The sequence below is a fragment of the Microcaecilia unicolor genome, chromosome 1, assembly GCF_901765095.1.
Source record: "Microcaecilia unicolor chromosome 1, aMicUni1.1, whole genome shotgun sequence".
Lineage (NCBI taxonomy): Eukaryota > Metazoa > Chordata > Amphibia > Gymnophiona > Siphonopidae > Microcaecilia > Microcaecilia unicolor.
Genome location: NC_044031.1, coordinates 160,740,982 through 160,762,919, shown reverse-complemented (window position 1 = coordinate 160,762,919; position 21,938 = coordinate 160,740,982). Strand labels below are relative to the sequence as shown.

General features: G+C 41.9%; 1 protein-coding gene across 1 annotated transcript in view; it reads right to left on the bottom strand.

Moving 5' to 3' along the window:
* The window catches only part of DNAH11 (dynein axonemal heavy chain 11), a 708,797-nt gene that overhangs the window by 126,813 nt on the left and 560,046 nt on the right, over positions 1 to 21,938 (bottom strand). Inside the window, exon 64 of the mRNA XM_030201723.1 lies at positions 4,131 to 4,335. Within this exon, the coding sequence (XP_030057583.1) occupies positions 4,131 to 4,335 (205 nt within the window). The remainder of the gene's footprint in view (positions 1 to 4,130; positions 4,336 to 21,938) is intronic.

Genomic DNA, 21,938 nt, shown 5'->3' with positions numbered 1-21,938 from the left:
ACTAAGAAAGTAACCCCCAGCATAGAAGGTCCTTGATAGGAAATTTAGCATTTTCATCCTATGTTCCTATGGGATGAGTTTTCTGCTGCCTCACACTTGCAATAAAAGGTATCATGCAAGATCAACATCAGGGTTAACTCTGAAATGTGCAAGAAGATTTAGCAAAATGGAAAACATTCCTGAAGGAATTTAATGGTGTGTTCTCCCTCCCTCCAATATTCAGTATAGATTTGGAGCTGCACTTTGGAGGCCTTTGTTTCAGGTTGTACTTTAAAGGCTCTTGATGTAATATAGTAACGTAGAAAATGATGGCAAATAAAAACCTTCAGGGTCCATCCAGTCTGCCCAACAAGGCGGCCAGAACCAGAGCCACGGAAAGACAGAGCCTAGACTGAGGCAGGGCCGCTGCCACCCCTCCCCCTCGAGCTGCCGCCGCCCCACGCCCCCTTTTCCTTCTTGTGTCTGCTGCTCCCTTGGTCTGTCACTCTCCTGCTCCTGTGTGCTGGGACCCGGGTTGATTGCGTTAATGCAATCAACTGGGTCCTGACACACAGGAGGAGGAGAGAAACAGACCCCGGCACCGGGCCCCTCTTGGAGGCCAGGCTAGGGTAATCTTGCCCCCCTGCCCCCCCCCCTCAGTGGCCCTGGTTGACCAGAGCCACATCCACCATTCTGTGCAGAGTGCACTCCTGCATGATTAAACACTGGTATGGCAAACAGGGCAGTCCGCGATTTGCTACCATGTCAACTCCATATAGGCAGTTGTATATGGTGCAGTCTTGGAACATAATACCTCAACGAGGTAATTAAATTTGCTGATGACACAAAGTTATTCAAAGTCGTTAACTTGCAACAGGATTGTGAAAAATTACAGAAGGACCTTACAAGACTGGGAGACTAGGCGGCTAAATGGCAGATGACGTTTAATGTGAGCAAGTGCAAGGTGATGCATGTGGGGGAAAAAAGAACGCGAATTATAGCTACATCATGCAAGGTTCCACATTAGGAGTTACGGACCAAAAAAGGGATCTGGGTGTCGTCGTCAATAATACACTGAAACCTTCTGCTCAGTGTGCTGCTTGCTGCGGCTAGGAAAGCTAATAGTATGTTTGGTATTATTAGGAAAGGTATGGAAAACAGGTGTGAGGATGTTATAATGCCGTTGTATCGCTCCATGGGGCGACCGCACCTTGAGTACTGTGTTCAGTTCTGGTCGCCACATCTCAAGAAACATATAGTACAATTGGAAAAGGTGCAGCAAAGGGCGACTAAAATGATAGTGGGGATGGGACGACTTCCCTATTAAGAAAGACTAAGGAGGCTAGGGATTTTCAGCTTGGAGAAGAGACGGCTGAGGGGAGACATGATAGAGGTATATAAAATATTGAGTGGAGTGGAACAGGTGGATGTGAAGCATCTGTTCACGCTTTCCAAAAATACTAGGACTAGGGGGCATGAGATGAAACTACAGTGTAGTAAATTTAAAACAAGTCGGAGAAAATGTTTCTTCACCCAACGCATAATTAAACTCTGGAATTCGTTGCCGGAGAACGTGGTGAAGGCGGTTGCAGAGTTTAAAAAGGGGTTAGACGGTTTCCTAAAGGACAAGTCCATAAACCACTACTAAATGGACTTGGAAAAATCCACAATTCTAGGAATAACATGTATAGAATGTTTGTACGTTTGGGAAGCTCGCCAGGTGCCCTTGGCCTGGATTGGCCGCTGTCGTGGACAGGATGCTGGGCTCAATGGACCTTTGGTCTTTTCCCAGTGTGGCATTACTTATGCATTAACAGCATTTCATACCTCAACCTGTTCGAAAAGGCATACCCTACTGACCCAACTTAGGTGCCTGAACCCAGCAACACAACGAAACCAAAGCCATATTGAACACTTTATAACTCTTCTTCTCTACGATTCTCCTAATGTGTTTGTAACACATGAACCTCTTTGATAATAACACCACTTTGTATTTCATCACCGGAGGCGACTAACGCCTCACGGAACTATGTAAGCCACATTGAGCCTGCAAATAGGTGGGAAAATGTGGGGTACAAATGTAACAAATAATAATAATCTGAAGAGTGGTTTTATTATTATGGCTACAACATAGTCACATTCATTATCAGTCATGATTATACCAACAAAGCAACAATAATGCTTACTAAAAACATTTTATTTGCTAGGTTCAATCTTAAGATATCTTTTCCTCCCCTATTAATACACACATCATCTACATTCATAGCATCGATATAAATGTGACATAAAATATACATGGTTGATCCTGATATTTCTTTGTTTTCAGGAAATACATGTAAAAGTCTGCCTGGTGCTAGTGTTACATCCCAACTACTTGAGATCACACCCTCATCCCTCCCCCCCATATCATGGCCTATAGAAAGGGCATAGCTGGGTATTCCTAGGAATATCACCTTTTGTAGGGTTTTTCCAAGTAGTTGCAGCTCTCTCTATATGGACAGATTTGCAAAGGAAATACCTCTTTACTGAAAGGGAGGTGAATTCATAAAATGGGCTCCTGGTGGAGGCAAATAACGTGTCTGAATTCAATCAAACTTGGAACACATACATACGATCAAAATGGGAGAGGAAGGGATAGTAGATGGCACAGATGAGCAGACTGGATAGCCCATGGAGATGCACTTAAACCATAACCAGTTTATTCGACAGCACAGCCCCTATTTGCTAATACTTAACTGCAAAACAATGTTATCTGTAAAGCACAGTTTATGCAAGTGTCATCATCACTCATGTGAAAGCAGATTTTAGAAAGAATTTAAAAATTGGAATTGAGATATCCAGATTGAGACATATCAATTTCTACTGGTATTTTAGAAACAGATCTGCAAAAACAGAGCCTTTTCTAAAATACATGCCAGAATGGACATTTATGTGTTAGCTACATGTGATAGCAGCCCTCATTTTGCATTGTCAAATGTCCAAAATATCAACAAGGTCATTTATTTATTTATTTATTGCACTTGTACCCCACATTTTCTCACCTATTTGCAGGCTCAATGTGGCTTACAGAGTTTGGTTATGACATAATCATTCCATGATATCAGACACAATTAGTAATGTACAAAGAGCAACATATGCATGTATGTATGTCTGCCCTTTTAGAAACCTACTGTACATGTTTATATTTGTCCAAGCTGTCACAGTGCCTCATATCATTTGCTAGTATTGCTTTCAGGGAGGGGGGAACAAAAAACATTGGGAGATTAAGGGAGAAACTTCCTCTAATTCCTCTAGTAGAATGCTGTATAACACAAGCACCTTTATATACCCTAGATATCTCTGGGAACAGGTGTTAATCCTGAAGTTGATCTCAGGGGAATGCATGTTTATATTTTACCTCTGTTCTAGCCCATCCAAAACACACCCAGACCCCATCCCTTGCAATATGTATTGGACAGGTATATTCTAACTTTCTAAAATTGGGATTTAGATGTGTATGCAATACAGTGGCGTAGCTACGTGGGGCCTGAGGGGGCCGGGGCCCCCGCAGATTCACCCCAGGACCCCCCTCCCGGCGAACCTGCCCCCGCCTACCTTTACTTTTCTTGGCGGGGGATCGCACTCCCCGCCAGCCGACGTCTTCTCAGTCCTTCCTGCTCTTCAATTTGTTTGCTGACGTCCTGCACAGCAAACAAATTGAAGAGCAGGAAGCGACTGAGAAGAACACGTCGGCTGGCGGGGAGTGGGATCCCCCGCCAGCAAAAGTAAAGGTAGACTGCAGCGGCGGCGGGTTCGTGGCGGGAGGGGGGGCGGCAATGTCGGCAGTGGGGGGGCGGCGCAGGGGGAGGGCTAAAATGTGCCCCCTCCCCCCGGGCTCTGGACCCCTCCCCCACGGAAGGCTGGCTACGCCCCTGATGCAATATACACATCTGAATGCTGGTTTATGTATATTCAAATTGTGAACAGGGCTTCTAAAATAACTTATTGATTAAAGTGTGTGTGTGTGTGTGGGGGGGGGTCTATCTGAGTTTTCTTAACAGAAAATTGCAATGGTATTAGAAAACCTTTAGAATGTTGTAGGTAGAAGAATCCTCTCTCATCTACGTCTAAATCCTTAAGGGAAAAAATATGTTTTTACATAATGCTTTTACCTTCAAATTTTCTAAATCTGGTCTCTCAATGCTGACCACCTCAGCCAGCAGCTGGTCTTCTAGCCCATCTGTGGTGACAGTAAAATTAATGATGGTAGTTTGGGCTTGCAATTCTGGTTTGTAGTGAGGATTAGCCAGCTTTGTATGAAGAATGAGACGGAAATTCTTGTTAAATTCACATTCTTTGTCACCAATCTTAATAAACCTGAAAATAAGTGAAAAAAAATTAATGATACATTCCTTTGGAAAAGGAACTGTGCCAGCAGTGTAGGGCCCACCTTGTAGATCTTTTCTAATGAATATTAATGCAAGTGCTTTTAGAGTATGACATTTTTCATGTTAGTATTCACACTGCGGTCAGTACTGATCTGAGGAAAAAATATTTGCTGCCAAAATGGTATAAATTTATTTATTTGTTGGGATTTATTAATCGCTTTTATGAAGAGATTCACAAAAGGTGGTGTACAGTAGGTATAGCTTGACATAAAACTTACAATTTTTGAAAACAGCATAACAATAGTAAAATGTTGAAATATCAGCATAAATACAATCAATGATGTAAACTTGGAGACAGGCAAATTGAATCGTATTAATAGGAATAACATAAGCATGTTAGAACTATATACATTAAAACAGCATAGTAGAACAATCATATAATAGAAATATGACAGATGTCAACAGAACACAAATAATACACCATAATAGGCAGCACAGAGCATTCATATAATACAGAAATGGGGCCAGATCCTATATAAGGCACCTAAAAAATCAATACGGTAAACCTTTTTGCCTAAGCATATTCTATAAGTGGCGCCTAGATTTAGGCACGATATATAGAATACTAGGAAAAAATGCCCGTTTCTGAGCGGAATGAAACGGGCGCTAGCAAGGGGCCCCCTCCCTCCGTCCCTCCGAGCTACTTGCCTTGTTCGCTGTGGCGTTTCCGTTTCGGCCCTCGAGTGTCATAGCTCCGCCCTCGATGTCATGACGTTTTGACGCGAGGGCGGTGCAGACACTCCAGGGCACACCGGATATCTCGGGCGCCTCAACTTCCGTGGAGGCTTCAGAACGTTGGGGTTGCCTTTTATATATAGAGATGCTTAATTGATATCCCAGTGCCTAAAACTACGTGCCTCCATTTATATCAACGAAAACGTGGCATAAATCCCTGTGTGTAGATTTACATGCATTGGGCAATATTCTATAAATATGAGCATAAATTTTGGAACGCTCACAAAATGCCCATTTCCCCACCCATAGCTATGCCCTGTTTGGACTGCATGCGTTAGAATTTAGGTGTCCATTGTGTTCATTACAGAATACACTTAGCGAGTTGTGCTTGTAAATTCTAATTATTACCAACTGGTGCTCATTTTTGCATGTTAAGTGCTGTTATCAATGCTGATTAGCTTAAGCCAATTAAGTTACACACACTGTTATAGAATATGCCTGGATTTCAGTGCAGACCTCTAGGTGTACTACATAGAATCCGGGGGATGATACTTATTATGTCAGCACAATACAAATGAAATCCTTTAATAGGCAATAAAGGCAGTTAATAAATTCTGATAAATAATAAATAAAGGGTCCTTTTACTAAGGTGCGCCAAAAAGTGGCCTGTGCTGATGTAGACGTGTGTAATGGATGCGTGCAGGTTCATTTTTCAGTGCATCTGCAAAAAAGGCCTTTTTTGGGCCGGAAATGGATGTGCGGCAAAATGCAAATTGGCACGCATCCATTTTGGCCCTGAGACCTTACCGTCACCAATTGACTTAGTGGTCTCATGCGTTAACCGGGTGGTAATTGTCAGCACGCGTATAATGTCGATTTCTGCCCGGTTAGCACCGCACGCCGGAAATTTTCCGTTGCGAGTAGTGGGCACATGTAAAGAATTGAAATTATTGCCCGGGCCAAGCGGTAGTTCCGAATTTGCACGTAGACACCTACGCAGCTTAGTAAAAGGGCCCCTAAATGTATTAGAACATTCATATAAGATATGATAAAAATGAGGTCAATACAATACAAATGGCACAGCTTCAGCTTGGAGAAAAGGCGGCTGAGGGGTGATATGATAGAAGTGTACAAGATAATGAGCGGATTAGAGCGGACAGATGTGAAGCGATTGTTTACACTTTCAAACAACAACAAAACAAAACAACAAAACAAGATGAAGCTAGAATATGGTAGATTTAAAACAAATAGGAGAAAGTTTTTCTTTACTCAGCGTGTAGTTAGACTCTGGAACTCGTTGCCGGAGAATGCAGTGACAGCAGCTGGCCTTACGGAATTTAAAGGGGTTTTGGACAGATTCCTGAGGGAAAAGTCCATTGAACATTATTACATTTTTTTTTTTTTGGGGGGGGGGGGGGGGAGGAGTTTGCTGGGTTCTTGAAGCCTGGATTGGGTGCTGTCAGACACAGGATGCTGGGCTTGATGGACCCTTGATCTTTTCCGAGTATGGTGGTATTTATGTACTTATTAGAGAATTCAAATAACATAGGCATGTAAGATGCTCATAATGTCAGTATGATGCAATGAAACATTGTAATAGGCAGCTGAGAGGGCAAGTGCAGTTGAGAAAGAAATAGACACACAGGCAAACCAGAATGGTAGAATAAATTTCTTGCAATAATAGGGTGGTTAAATTGAAGGCAGATTATGGTGCTCATTTTCAAGGCACATTGTCAAAAAAATTTAAAAAAGTCCATCTGCCCAAAATGTCCATATTGCAATTTTGGAACGGCAGAATTTGGATATCCTACACTGCAGTTCATCAAAATAGTAAGGGGGAGTGCTTTGGGTGGGACTAGAGAGCCTAAAATTAGGATGTCCAACAGCAATAATGGAACTGGAAGAAACGTCCAAGTCTAAAAAGAAAAAACACTTTTATTTAGATCATGTCCAGGGTACAAAAAGTTGCTGTGACTGAGCAGTTTACCATTGGAGGGATTAAGGCATGACCCCCCTCAAAAATCTCCCCCCCCCCAGAAGGTGAACTAGAAAGGAATAGCAGGCTCTGTGGACAGCAACAGTTATTATGAACATTTTGAGCAAAACAGAAAGGTGATCTGAAGAGTAGCCTAGTGGTCAGTGCAGTGGACTATAAACCTGGGAACCCAGATTCAATCCCACTTCAGCTCTCTCTTATTTCATTTAAATTGTGAGCCCTCCAGAAACAACTATATATCTGCTGCACCTAAATATTTATGACACCTGCAAGCCTCAGGAATATTGCATGCAGGGACATAGTTCTGATTTCCCTATTGCATTCCCTAAGAAAAGCAAGACTACAAGTCCCTGCATGAAGTGAGGTAAACCCAAGACTGGATCAATCCTGTTAGTCAAATCTGGATCCAGCTGACAACCTTAGAAGGTCTTTTTGATATACAAGAGTGATTTTGAAGTTGCTGCAGTTGATAAAAGCAGTTTCTAAAGGTTGTTCGAATTTACTGGATCAAAATAAATGATGTCATAGCCAAGGTTGGATTAACCCTTTGTTGGGCCCTAGGCAAACAAGCACACTGGGCCCCCACCTCCATCCTTGAAACCCACCTAGCCCTCCACTCCATCCTCATTTATTTGCTTGATTGCTTACTTAGGGACCCTTTTACAAAGGCGCAATAGGCTCTATATGCATGCAGCGTACGCGAAAATGAGAGTACTGCCAGGCTAGCACGCCCCCTGGCGTTAATTTTGGATTTATTGCGTGTCCATACCACTGTGACAATTTTTTAAATTTCCTACCATGTGTGGCGTTTCTGGAATTAATAGGCAGTTGGAATACGCCGACTAATCACCATGCATGTAGCGTGTGAGCCCTTACCGCTAGATCAGTGGGTGGCATTAAGTGCTCAGGCCATAAATAGGCATGCTCTGCTTTCAATTTTACTTTTCCTGACCCATTGAAAAAAAAGCTCTTTTTCCCAGATGCGATAAAAACTGGCGCGGCACGCACCAAAAACATGTGCACACACTACGTCAGGCCATTTTTTTTTGCTGTGGCTTAGTAAAACAACCCCTTATTTACTTATTTTTGATTGATTTCTTTTTTTTTCTTCTCTTTATTTTAAAGTCAGAGCATGAACAGCAAAGATCAACATACCAGAGTCAGTGTACAGTTTTTCCATCCATGCATCAGTAAGGCAACAACAAACATCTCTGAAAAATTCCCCGCCCTTCACTCCCCTATCTGCCCAGGAGCCAGAACCCTTTCCATAAGTATACTGTAACCTTGATTCATCATTCAGTTTCAGGTGGGATTTTTGCTTGATTTCACGCTTTATCAAGAAATTTCTTGGAGACCTGATTTGTTAATATCTTATAAAGAGCTGAAGTTAAAAAAAACCCCACAACACTCTGGCCACTGTGGGCTGAATATCTATCTTATTACTTGCGCTTCTTTTTATTTCAATGACAATGGGGCTCATTTTCAAAAGAGAAAAATGTCCACAAAGTGGCATTAATCTGCATTTGGACATTTTTCTCACAAAAACGTTCACACTGGTATTTTCAAAACCAATTTTTAGACATTTTTTCCATGAAGTCTGTCAGAAGTGCGTTCAAATCATAAGGGGGTGTCAGGAGTGTGATTTGGGCATTCTTTACACTTGGACGTTTTTCTGCCATAATGGAACAAAACAAAAACATCCATGGCTATAAGTTGGACATGTTGGTCTAGACCTGTTTTCTTAATGAATAAGCCACAGAAAAGTGCCCTAAATTACCAGACGTCTACTGCAGGAATAAAGGAATAACACCCCCTTGCTCCTTCAGTGGTCACTGACCCCCTCCCACCTTGCAAAGATGAAAATGAAACAGAACACCAGTCTGGCAGCCCCTGTACTGCTTTGGAGAAGGGAGGTCTTCTAGAAGGAGAACATCACCCTGGTGTAGCCAGGACCTGCCCACCAGGGAATGCGCTATCCTCTCCCACTGAGGATATGCCTCCAAGAACTTCTGCTCAGGCGGGAAGGGTTAGGGCAGCTGTTGTAGTTGGTGATTCGATCATTAGGCATGTAGATAGCTGGGTGGCTGGTGGACATGAGGATCACCTAGTCACTTGCCTGCCTGGTGCGAAGGTGGCGGACCTTACGCGTCACCTAGACAGAATCTTAGATAGTGCTGGGGAGGAGCTGGCTGTTTTAGTACATGAGGGTACCAATGACATAATGTGGGAGGTCAAATTTAGGCTCTTAGGTAGAAAGCTGAAATCCAGATCCTCCAGGGTAGCATTTTCAGAAATGCTTTCCATTCCACACGCAGGACCCTAAAGACAGGCAGGGATGAGGGATTTAGGTTTGTTAGGAACTGGGCAACATTCTGAGAAATGGGGAGACTGTTCCGAAAGGATGGGCTCCACCTTAACCAGGATGGAACCAGGCTGTTGGCGCTAACTTTTAAAAAGGAGATAGAGCAGCTTTTGAACTAGAACTAGGAGGGGGGGGGGGGGGGGTGGGGAGCCAACAGTCGCCCAGGAGCTCATGGTTCGGTGTGGAGTATCCTTGAAGAATACTATGGAAACAGGACCTTTAGGGAATTCCAGTAGAGAGGTTTCAACAATGCTGAAAGTAAGCCAGGTGTGCTTAATGAGAGAGCAGGATAAAGGATGCACATTATCCCCTTTAACTTCTAAGCAGTTTGTACATCTAAGGAAAAAACACAATATGAAGTGCCGGTAAACAAATGCTAGAAGCCTAAAAATAAGATGGGAGAGTTAGATAATATAGCACTAAATGATGAGGTAAGATTTAATAGGCATCTCAGAAACTTGGTGGAAAGGGGACAATCAATGGGACACTGTGTTAACAGGGTACAAATTGTATTGCAGTGATAGAGTCGATCAAATTGGAGGGGGGAGGTTGCACTATATGCCAAAGAGAGAATTGAGTCAAATAAAATAAACATTCCACATGAAACAGATAGCAGCGTGTAATCACTATGGATAGAAATTCCATGTGTGAAGAGAAGGAGTATCCTTGTAGAATGAACAAACAGATGAAGAAATGTTTACAGAGATTAGGAAAGCTGGCAAATTGGGCAACAATATAATAATGGGTGATTCCAATTACCCCAGTATTGACTGGATAAATGTTACATCAGGGAGTGTCAGGGAAATAAAATTTCTAGATGTAATAAATGACTGCTTCTTGGAAAACTGGTCCAGGAACTGACAAGAAGGGAAACAATTTTGGATCTGGTCCTTGCTGGCGTACAGGGCACAGTGCAGTGTTGGGTCATAAGAACATAAGTATTGCCATACTGGGAAAGACTGAAAGTCCATCAAGCCCAGTATCCTGTTTCCAACAGTGGCCAATCCAGGTCACAAGTACCTGGGGCAAGATCCCAGAACAGAAAAACAGATTATATGCTCCTTATCCTAGAATATGCCACGTACATGCTAGAGTCTAAGAACTAAGCAAAATGATCTTTGCCCCCTATATACTAAAATGAACTAAAGGTTCTGTAGTGCTTGCCCTAACACTAGGCTGACTACATATCTGCCTAGGGCAGCAGACTTCATGGGGCAGCACTGACAGGGACAGGGTCAGCTTTTTCCTCTCCTCTTCTGTTGCTACCACCACAATACCTTTGCCTGGTCCAACCTGGGCAAAATTAATCTATGATAACTACAAAACCTATGCATTACACTGTTGGAGGTATTTTCAACATTTTTGGGATGGCTACTGTGCAGTGAATGCAGAGAAAATGCCGCTACTGAGTGTTAAAGGCATGGCCACAACTGCAATGCAGTTAGCTACACCTCGAGTCATGTACTGTGTTAACGATAAAGGTGCGTGCAGTCTTCACCCTGAAATAACTTTTTCCACATTGGCTTTTTAATTCAGTAGACAGTGTAGGCTAAGAGTAAAACATGCTATACCATCTATTCAGGTTAAAAGCTGTGTTGAACAGCTCATGCAGACCCCTTCATCCTCTCAAGTGCTTACCAACCTCAGTACCAATGAACTATATGGGGTCTCACACCTTATGTAAGTTTGTGCAGGCAGTGTCTCTATCTGCATTTTAACACTGGAGAATTTAGCTAAGTTTCCTAACAACGTTAAAAAGATTCAAGATACAATTTTCACAGCAGTTTTATGGATGGGACAAAGTGAAAGTGAAATAAGAACATGTTCAACTTGCTTATAGGCCATCTAATGACCAGATGATCAAAAGCAAATGCAGGCGCCAGAGGCCAATAACCCTGTACTGGTGCCCGTGTTTGCTCCTGCATGATAATCAAAGCCGGCGAGTGGGATTGCATGCAAATGAGAATCCCCTTATTCCTCCCTCAGGATCAGCGGGCAGCGCACCAATCCCTATGCCAGCTCTGAGCTGGCGTTAGGGTTTGGAGGAATGGGGGAGAATTGGGTGTAACAGGTCCAAGATTTACTCCCGGACCTGTCAAACCTAAAGCTCACACCCTCAAACACAAGGCCCCCACCCCGCAGACCTGCCCGTTCCCTTGGGAAACAGTGATCATAACATGATCAAGTTTGAGCTACTATCTGGGATGAACCTGCAAAAGAAATCTACTGTAGTTGCATTTAATTTTCAAAATGGCGACTATAATAAAATGAGGAAAATGGTTAAAAAGAAGCTAAAAGGATTGGGTGCTATGATTAGGACACTAAATCAGGTGTGAACATTATTCAAAATTACCATCTTGGAAACCCAGACATGACAGCCAGAATGGTTAAAAGGTGAAGTAAAAGAGGCTATTACAGCCAAAGGTTTGTCCTTCAAAGAATAAAGAAAATAAGAAGCAACATAAGCACTGGCAAGTCAAATGCAAAGCATTAATAAAGAAGGCTAAAAGAGAATATGAAGAGAAACTTGCCACAGAGGTTAAAACTCACAGTAATAACTTTTTCAGGTAGATCAGAAGCAAAAAGCTTGTGAGGGAATCCATGGAACCGTTAGATCACGAAGGAGCAAAAGGGGCACTCAGGGAGGAAAAGGCCAAAGCGGAGAAACTGAATGAATTCTTTACTTCAGTCTTTACGGAAGAAGATGTAAGAGATCTGCCTGTACCTGAAATGGTTTTCAAAGGTGATGATGCGGAGGAACTGAAAGAAATCTCAGTGAACCTGGAAGATGTACTGAGCCAAATTGACAAATTAAAGAGTAGTAAATCACCTGAACTTGATGGCATACATCCCAGAGTACTCAAAGAACTCAAGCATGAAATTGCTGATCTTCTGTTAGTAATATGTAACTTATTATTAAAATCGTTCATAGTACCTGAAGATTGGAGGGTGGCCAATATAAAGCTGTTTTTGACAAAGGGTTCCAGAGATGATCCAGGAAATCACAGACCAGTAAGCCTGATATTAGTGCCGGGTAAAACAGTGGAAATTATTATAAAGAATAAAATTACGGAACACGTAGACAAATACGGTTTAATGGGCCAGAGTCAGAATGGGTTCAGCCAAGGGAAGTCTTGCCTCACCAATTTGTTTCATTCTTCATTTATAAACATGTGGATAAATGTGAGCCGGTTGATGTAGTTTATCTAGATTTTTGTAACGCTTTTGATAAAGTTCCTCATGACACTCCTGAGAAAATTAAAGTCATGGCTAGAAGGCAAGGTTCTGGAGTGGATTAGGAACTGGTTATTAGGCAGAAAACAGAGGGTAGAATTAAATGGTCATTTCTCTCAATGGAGGAGGGTGAACACTGGAGTGCCGCAGGGATCTGTACTAGGACTGATGCAGTGCATTGTAGAGAAGGTGACCAAGACCAATAATCCACTCTATTACACGAGGTGGGAAGTGCCGCCCCCCCCCCCCCCCAAAAAAAACCTACCGTACCCACATATAGGTGACACCTCCAACCACAAGGACTATTGTAGTGGTGTGTAGTTGGGTACAGTAGGATTTTCATGGCTTTTGAAGGGCTCACCATACAATATAAGGGGGTAATGGTGAGATGTGTACCTAGGATATTTTATGTGAAGTCCATTGCAATGCCCCCTAGAGTGCCCCACTGCTCTGCTGGGATGCCTGTGTGGCCAGTCTACTAGGAAAGCTGGCTCCTCCTATGTCCCAATGGCTTGAATTTCTACTTGGACTTTTTATTTATTTATTTTGAAAATGGTCCAAAAAGATAGACAAACTAAGCACAATAACATCTAGGAAATGGTCATTTTCAAAGAAAAAAGATAAGCGAAACACTGGCCAACATTGGTCTGGGGGACTGGCTGATGCAGGAACAAGAGCTTCTGGAGAGATGACATTTAAAGTAATTTTGAACTAAGTACTATTTCTGGAGTTTTTGCATTTTGTGCTGTGTTGGATTTTGACATTCATGAAGCAGTGTATGCCCTTGGTTGATGTGATGCACATGGATAGTTTGATGCCTTTCACACAACAATTTTCTGTACATCAGGAAGGTTTTTTTAAGCCAATGATGAAGAACAGATCAACTTGATCGTCTTTAGCTCTATCTATAGATTGTGAGATCTGGAGCTCTTTGAGGCTTTTTCCTTCTGTTAAGTTATATTTTTGTTGTTTACACATATTTTTGAAATTATAATGGGTCATTTTTTTGTTTTTTTTATTTAGAGATCTTGATCTTATTGACTTCACATCCTTTTGGTTTATTGCAAAGAAAAAAGATAGGCCATTTTCACTACTTGATTTTTGGATGTTTTCAACAAAATGTCCAAAGTCAGATTTAGACATTATATCAAAAATGCTCCTCAATGGCATTCAGAACTTTATCAGACATTAACATCCCCATTTTAGACAGGTTGTAGAAGTCGGAATTAAGTCATGCAGGTCAGTACATCTCAAGCTCCATGAGTATTTTAGAAGAGAATCTGCTCCATAGTGTGACCTCAACTTGAGTATGGTATTCAATTCTAGTCACTGTATCTTAAAAATGATATAGCGGAATTAGAAAAGGTTCAAAAAAGTGCGACCAAAATGATAAAGGTGATGGAACTGCTACCATATGAGGAAAGGCTGAAGAAGTCAGGGCTCCTCAGCTTGGAAAAAAGAGATGAAGGATATGATTGAGGTCTACAAAATGCTGAGTGGTGCAGAATGGGTAAAAGTGAATCGACTTTTCATTCTTTCAAAAAGTACAAAGACCAGGGGACATTCAATAAAATTATATGGAAATACTTTTCTTTAAAACAAATAGGAAGAAATATTTTTTCACTCAACAAATATTTAAGCTCTGGAGGATGTGGTAACAGTGGTTAGCATATCTGGGTTAAAAAAAAAAGGTTTGGACAAGTTCCTGGAGGAAAGGTGCATTGTCTGTTATTGAGATGGACAATGGAGGAAGCCACTGCTAGCCCTGGGATTGGTAGCATGCAATGGTGCTATTAATTGGGTTTCAACAGGTATTTCTGACCTGGATTGGCTACTGTTAGAAGCAGGATACTGGGCTAGATAGACCATTGGTCTGACCCAGTATGGCTATTCTTATGATCTAGAGCCCGTTCTAAAATGGAAGTTTATATATGTAAACATCCATTTTAGCAAAATAAACATTGAAAATAACAATGTATTCAAAGCCAGAATATAAGTGGGTATGTGCAGGTACATACAATATGTATTTAATTTATTATTTATTTATTTAGATTTTGCTCACACCTTTTTCAGTAGTAGCACAAGGTGAGTTACATTCATGTACTCTGGATATTTCTCTGTCCTGGAAGGGCTCACAATCTTTTTTTCTTTTTTCCAATTTTTATTTATTAAATTTTACATTTATATCTACAAACATAAATGTATTGGCAATATCATCATGCATTGGTGCAATGACGTAAATGCACCGAGTTCAGCTTGGAAATTGTGTGTGGTTTTTACACAACCTCTGGTATATGTGCACAAAAATATCGGTGCTGAACCTTATTCTATAAACAGTGTGCTATGCGACTTTCTGAGCATATTCTATAAAGGATGCACAACTCAGTCTACTCTATATAGAATGCAGTTCAGCACTGATTTTTTGGGGGTGTAGAATTTTGAATGCCATTTATAGAATCTAGCCCATAAAGCATACACTAACATTTGCACCTGCTCTCAAGTGTAATGACTGCACCTTGAATGTAGGTGCTATTGCTGCTGGATTTGTGCTAGTACAGTATTTTACAGTCACACAGGTGCTTATATGTTTTTATACAATAGTGCCACAATAGGTGTCTTCTTGCTTTCTTAACCCAGGTGCTTCTGTTATAAAATTACCTTCATATTCTTTACAAGACTAGGAATATGACAGTCAACCCATGCAGCTGATTAGTAATGGAAGAACAGACCCTGGCTTGTATTATATAGAACACGCTCCAAATCTCAGATTATTTGACCTAATATCTAGCAAAACAATCAAACAAAAGAGGCAGAAAAGTCAGCTATTAGCTTACAATATTAACAACCCAACTACAAAACTGACTAGAATGGTGCCATTTTATTTTAGTTTGCGATGGTGGCTTATTCAATAGTTTGAATCATTTTTGCTAGTAATTTGGATGCAACTTTGACTTGCTGTTTTTCTGAATGGTGGTTGGTAAGATCTTATGGTATAAAGGAATTATGGTCTAAAATGTGTTTTTAAAAGGACAACATGGATCAAGATAAAAGTGTGGCCTTACATTGAGACCTTCTGCAATATACATGCAAGCTTTCAGGAAATTTGTCATCTAATAGCAGATTTAAGATGAACAATAAACTCAAACCACAGGGTGATACAATTTTATGAAGATGCTTCACAGATCAGCAAGTTCTAATAAATAAGCCAGTAAATTTGCTTTCAAAGGGGTGCAAGTCACTGAGTCTTTCACAGTTATGCTTGCTTCCATCGACTGATATCATAAGATATATTTTATTTAAAATTAGGATTGTCTAAAACTCAGTGGATTTAATTATTTGTAATTACCTAGTTGTTGTCAGTATGTGGCCATTTTATGACAGTGGTGTCTACTGTGTGGGTCAGGTTCAACTGTATATCTTTTCAACACAGAATTAATGTACTATTGATAGAACCATTACTAGAACCAAATTAAAGTCTAGGCTGATGGATTGGTCCACAGGGTGCTGTCAAACATGAAAGGAGTAATTAGTATTCATTACTTCATACTCCACAACATTCCAATTATTAATGAACTTCAACTGTTGGACTGCACTATATCTATCTGTAGTATCTCTGCAGTCTTTCTTTATTATGTGAAGAAAAATAAATACCTGCCTCATTTACTACAGAATGTGTCAAAGAACATGTTGGATTCTTTTAAGTGTGTGGAACTGCAATCTCAGACTAACTGTCCCAGCAGTACTATACAGAATCTTTACTTTGATGTTGTCAACTGTGGTTATAAAATTCATTACCAGAACATATAATACGACATATTTCAAAAAACAACTGCAAAAGAAAAGATAGAGTAGTGACGAAATATATTAATAATCACCTTTTTGATTAATTCACTTTTGTTTTCCATATATTCTTTATTTTATTTAACTATATTTCTTTCCTTGCAACTCCCTATGCCATCGATTGAACTGTATCCCTTGACTCAGACATGAAGCGGTCTAGCCTTCAAAAGGAAGTCTTGTGTTGTCAAGATCCTTGCTTCTAGTCATCATTCCTTCAATCTTACTACTACTTAACATTTCTATAGCGCTGCTAGGGTTACGCAGCGCTGTACAATTTAACATAAAAGGACAGGCCCTGCTCAAAGAGCTTACAATCTAAAGGACAAGTGAGTAGACGATACGATGGGGGCAGTCAATTTGGGGCAGTCCAGATATCCTGAAGGTAAGAGTTAGGTGTCGAAGGCAGCATTGAAGAGGTGGGTTTTAAGCAGAGACTTGAAGATGGGCAGGGAGGGGGCTTGACGTAGGGGCTCAGGAAGGTTGTTCCAGGCGTAGGGTGAGGTGAGGCAGAATGGGCGGAGCCTGGAGTTGGCAGTGGTGGAGAAGGGTACTGAGAGGAGGGATTTGTCCTGTGAACGGAGGTTTTGGGTGGGAACATAAGTAAGGTTTTTGCCTCACACACGTCAACCCCAAAAAGCAACTGGCTTGGAGGTTTAGTCTAACTTCCACAGAGAAATGAGAACAGCAACTCAATCCATGCAGTAGGCAAAACTAGGACTAGATCAGTCTGTGTCTTATTTATTCTATAAAAGGCTAGTTTGAACTAAATTTTACTCTGAGACTTAGAGCATATTCCTCAAGATTTGCTTATTTGGAAAGCACCTCATTGGTATGTCAAAGATGCAAAATTTGTTGCACACTGAATGATATAATTATTGAAACCATTCAAGCTTCTTCTCTGGCTCTTTATTTGGAACTGGATCACATGATTTCATTCTTAACAGAGAAACTTAAACCTGTTTTGGACTTTCTTCTTCTTGAGAATGAGATGTTCCATATGTACCAAATTGGTTCACATAAATTGTCTGTCGAGCTCAGTATCCTGTCTCTGACAATGGCAAATCCAGGTCACTTGGAAGTACCTAGCAGATCCAAAAAGGATAATCCATTCTACTAATGTTCAGTCTCAAGCAAGAAGTAGCAAATCACAAGTTCACTTGGCTAACAATTTTAATGGACTTGTTCAAACCTCTCATAAATTTAGATATATTGCCAGCCTTGATTACAGCTAGAAATTCCACAGCTTAATTGGGCATTGACTGAAAAAAATGTTTCCTTCAAACTGTTTTAAATCTGCAAACAGCTATTTTCATATAATGTCCTCCTATCGTATCAAGTGTTCATACTAAGGATGCCACATACCGTGGTTTAGGAATGAGGTTCATTAATATCATGGTATGCACAAACCCATTTGGAGACATTGCCCCCACCTCTTGAGTTACTAATGTATGCTATCACATTAGCCCATGTTAATGCTATTCATGCATGCTATTTTATTGCAGGTCCCATATTATGTAATTAGACCTAACTACTCGTGTTGTACATGCCAGTTAGGTACTTCATGTTATGCACTATACATATGTTATATTTGTAAAGATATGTATAATTATTTATCAACTCACATTGCTGAGAATGCTTTGTATACGAGATTTGTTTCGCTGTACTTTTTTTTTTTACAATTAATATTACTGTCTTTATTTAATGTTATTTTATATCAATAAAAAAATACTTGGACTATAAAAAAAGGGTGTTAATGTGCGCTTATATAATGGCCCACATTAGAATTCTAATTCTAAATTTCACCTGTCAGTCTTGCATGGTCTTTTTGTAATTCCCCATAGTCTGCTTATGTTTTAACTACTTTAAATAATTTTATCTCTTCTGCAAATATGATCACCTCATTCTATGCTTCCTTTTCAAATCATCCATAAGTATTTTAAATAGAAGTGGTCCCACTATACTTTTCATCCTTTTTCATTGGAAAAAGTACTCTATTTTCTATCCTTTAACGTTGTCTTTTTAAAATTTCTTCAGGAATCTCTCATGAGGGACTTTAACATTACACTGGCATAAATCCTGGTGTGCAAGTTGGGTGTCATTACTTCAGTATTTTATAACACTGCACCTAAATATTTGGAATGCCCCTCCCATGGCCACGCACTCTGGAATTAATTGCCAGAGAATGTGGTAAAGGTGGGTAGCTTAGCAGAGTTTAAAAAAGGTTTGGACGGCTTCCTAAAGAAAAAGTCCATAGACCATAATTGAATTGGACTTGGGGAAAATCCACTATTTCTGGGATAAGCAGCATAAAATGTTTTGTACTTTTTTGGGATCTTGCCAGATATTTGTGACCTGGATTGGCCACTGTTGGAAACAGGATGATGGGCTTGATGGACCGTTGGTCTGTCCCAGTATAGCAATACATATGTACTTTCAGAGGGCATTTGAGACACTTTGGGCACCTAGCATTATAGAACAGCATTAAAGCAGATGTGTCCATACATCCAAATGTCAGGGTCCTGCTGTGACTCCCATCCCAATGCGCTCCATCTCACCTTTTCCTTGAGCGGGTCCTACAACATCCAGCTCCTGCTGTGTGCTGGCAGATGCAGATGCTGGTTCTCCTAGGGTGTGTGTGCGCAAAAAAAGATCTGGTATATTTCCAGAGCAGCAGCACTGGGAAACACCATGGGGTGTCATTTCCTGCTCCATGGTATTTAAGGGAGCACTTGTCTTCATCCCATGGCCTTTGCAAGAGGTCTTCAGCCTTTGTGGTCCTGCCATGTTCCGGTTCTTGCCTTGGACCCAGCCCTGCCTAGCCCTGGACCCAACCTTACCTAGTTCCTGCCAAGCTCCAGTCCTGCCTTGTCTTATCCATTCTGAGTTCCTGCCTCGGCTTTCCCCGTCTGGTTCCAGTTCTAGCCCCGCCTTCCTTGTACAGCTTGTCCGGCCTAGTTCTAGTCATGTCCTGTTTGCCTTGTTGGGCTCTGTCTGGCCTAGTCCTAGTTCTTGCCTTGTCCAGCTGTTAGAGTGTCTGTCCCAATATTGAGCCCTTGTTGGCTCCAAACCTTGGAGGTAGGGGAACTTCAAGGACGTCAGGCAGAGTCACCTCCAGATTGGATTGGATATTTGACAGAAGAAGGCAGGAAATCAGGAGACTGGAACTCAGGAACAGCCAAAAACTGGAACACAGGAACAGAGCTGCAGACAAGGACTCAGGAACAGCTGAAGACTGTAACTCAGGAACAGAGCTGTGCACTGGAACTCAGGAACAGCTGAAGACTGGAACTCAGGAACAGTGCTGGGGCCAAGCAACTCACAGCAGAAGAGCAAATATTGCAAAGGCAATGTCCCATGGTTTCTTACAAGAGCCTTCAGTGATGATGTCACAGTCTCTGGTACCCAGGAATGAGGCTTGGACCAAACTGAAGGAGGCAGCAGGCCACCAGGAAGACGCTACTACTAAAACACAGAGTGAGGACCCCAGATCCCGACTCCATCGGTTCTGAATTTCTTTCCTATCTGGAGCTACCTGCAAACATGACACTGAAATGCCCCTATCCTGCAATGGCTCAAAAAATTCCAATAATTGATGCCACAACAAGAACTGCGGGCCCGAGGGATTCAAGCTTACTAAGTAGTGGTTTGCCTGTCTATATCCAAAAATATCTCAAGGCTCCACCCTTCCACTATCTCTTAAAGTGTACCACGTCGATAACTTTCCTTCAGACTCCATAAGCATGGGCGTAGACTGGGAGGGCGAGGGGGGCATTGCCCCCCAAATGACGACTGGAACGGCGACTTTTACCCGAAGTCACAGCGACGAACGGGCAGGTAGCGCTGCGATAGTAAAAGCCTTCCTCTGATGTCATTTCCTTTCGGGCGGGACGCTGAGAGGGCAGGGAAGTGACGGACGGAGTCGAACCTGCCTCCTTGTTACTTTTACTACCGCAGCGCTGCCTGCCCGTTCGTCGCTGCGGGAGCTGCTTATGGTGTTGCTGGGCTGTGAGCTGATCGGGGTATGGCTTGTGGTCAGGAGGCTGGCGGGGCGCTGTCGCCTAGAGGACTGCTTCGGTAAGTGTGATGCGAGCGGATCCCTGGTTTAAGTAGCGTCTTGCACGTTAGCGAGCGGAGGAGGCAGGTGAATAACGGAGGATACAGGAGTTTTTGGTGGCTAGAGAAAAAAAACGAAAGAAGGCCTTCCTATATAGGAGGGAGGAGCAGAATGCCAGGTATATTAGATCTTTCTTGCTGTGTTTTTACTCTTGGCTTGAACTGGCAGATGGACAAACTGATCTGGTTGGGTGTTTGCGCCTACTGTATATAGTTTTACTATCTTTAACAAAAATAGCTTATTAAAGAAGAAAAATGCTTAACAAGAATAGCATTGGGTACTACTACTACCACTATTTAGCATTTCTATAGCGCTACAAGGCATACGCAGCGCTGCACAAACATAGAAGAAAGACAGTCCCTGCTCAAAGAGCTTACAATCTAATAGACAAAAAATAAATAAAGTAAACAAATCAAATCAATTAATGTGAACGGGAAGGAAGAGAGGAGGGTAGGTGGAGGCGAGTGGTTACAAGTGGTTACGTGTCAAAAGCAATGTTAAAGAGGTGGGCTTTCAGTCTAGACTTAAAGGTGGCCAAGGATGGGGCAAGACGTAGGGGCTCAGGAAGTTTATTCCAGGCGTAGGGTGCAGCGAGACAGAAGGCGCGAAGTCTGGAGTTGGCAGTAGTGGAGAAGGGAACAGATAAGAAGGATTTATCCATGGAGCGGAGTGCACGGGAAGGGGTGTAGGGAAGGACGAGTGTGGAGAGATACTGGGGAGCAGCAGAGTGAGTACATTTATAGGTTAGTAGAAGAAGTTTGAACAGGATGCGAAAACGGATAGGGAGCCAGTGAAGGGTCTTGAGGAGAGGGGTAGTATGAGTAAAGCGACCCTGGCGGAAGATGAGATGGGCAGCAGAGTTTTGAACCGACTGGAGAGGGGAGAGGTGACTAAGTGGGAGGCCAGCAAAAAGCAGAATGCAGTAGTCTAAACGAGAGGTGACAAGGGTGTGGATGAGGGTTTTGGTAGAGTGCTCGGAAAGAAAGGGGCGGATTTTATGGATGTTGTAAAGAAAGAAACGACAGGTCTTGGCAATCTGCTGGATATGAGCAGAGAAGGAGAGAGAAGAGTTAAAGATGACCCCAAGGTTTCGAGCTGAGGAGACAGGGAGAATGGAAGAGCCATCAACAGAAATAGAAAACGGGGGGAGCGGGGAGGTGGGTTTGGGGGGGAAAATGAGAAGCTCTGTTTTGGTCATATTTAATTTCAGGTGGCATTGAGACATCCAGACAGCAACGTCAGACAAGCACGCTGAAACTTTGGTTTGGATGCAAGGTGAGATATCAGGGGTAGAAAGGTAGATTTGGGAGT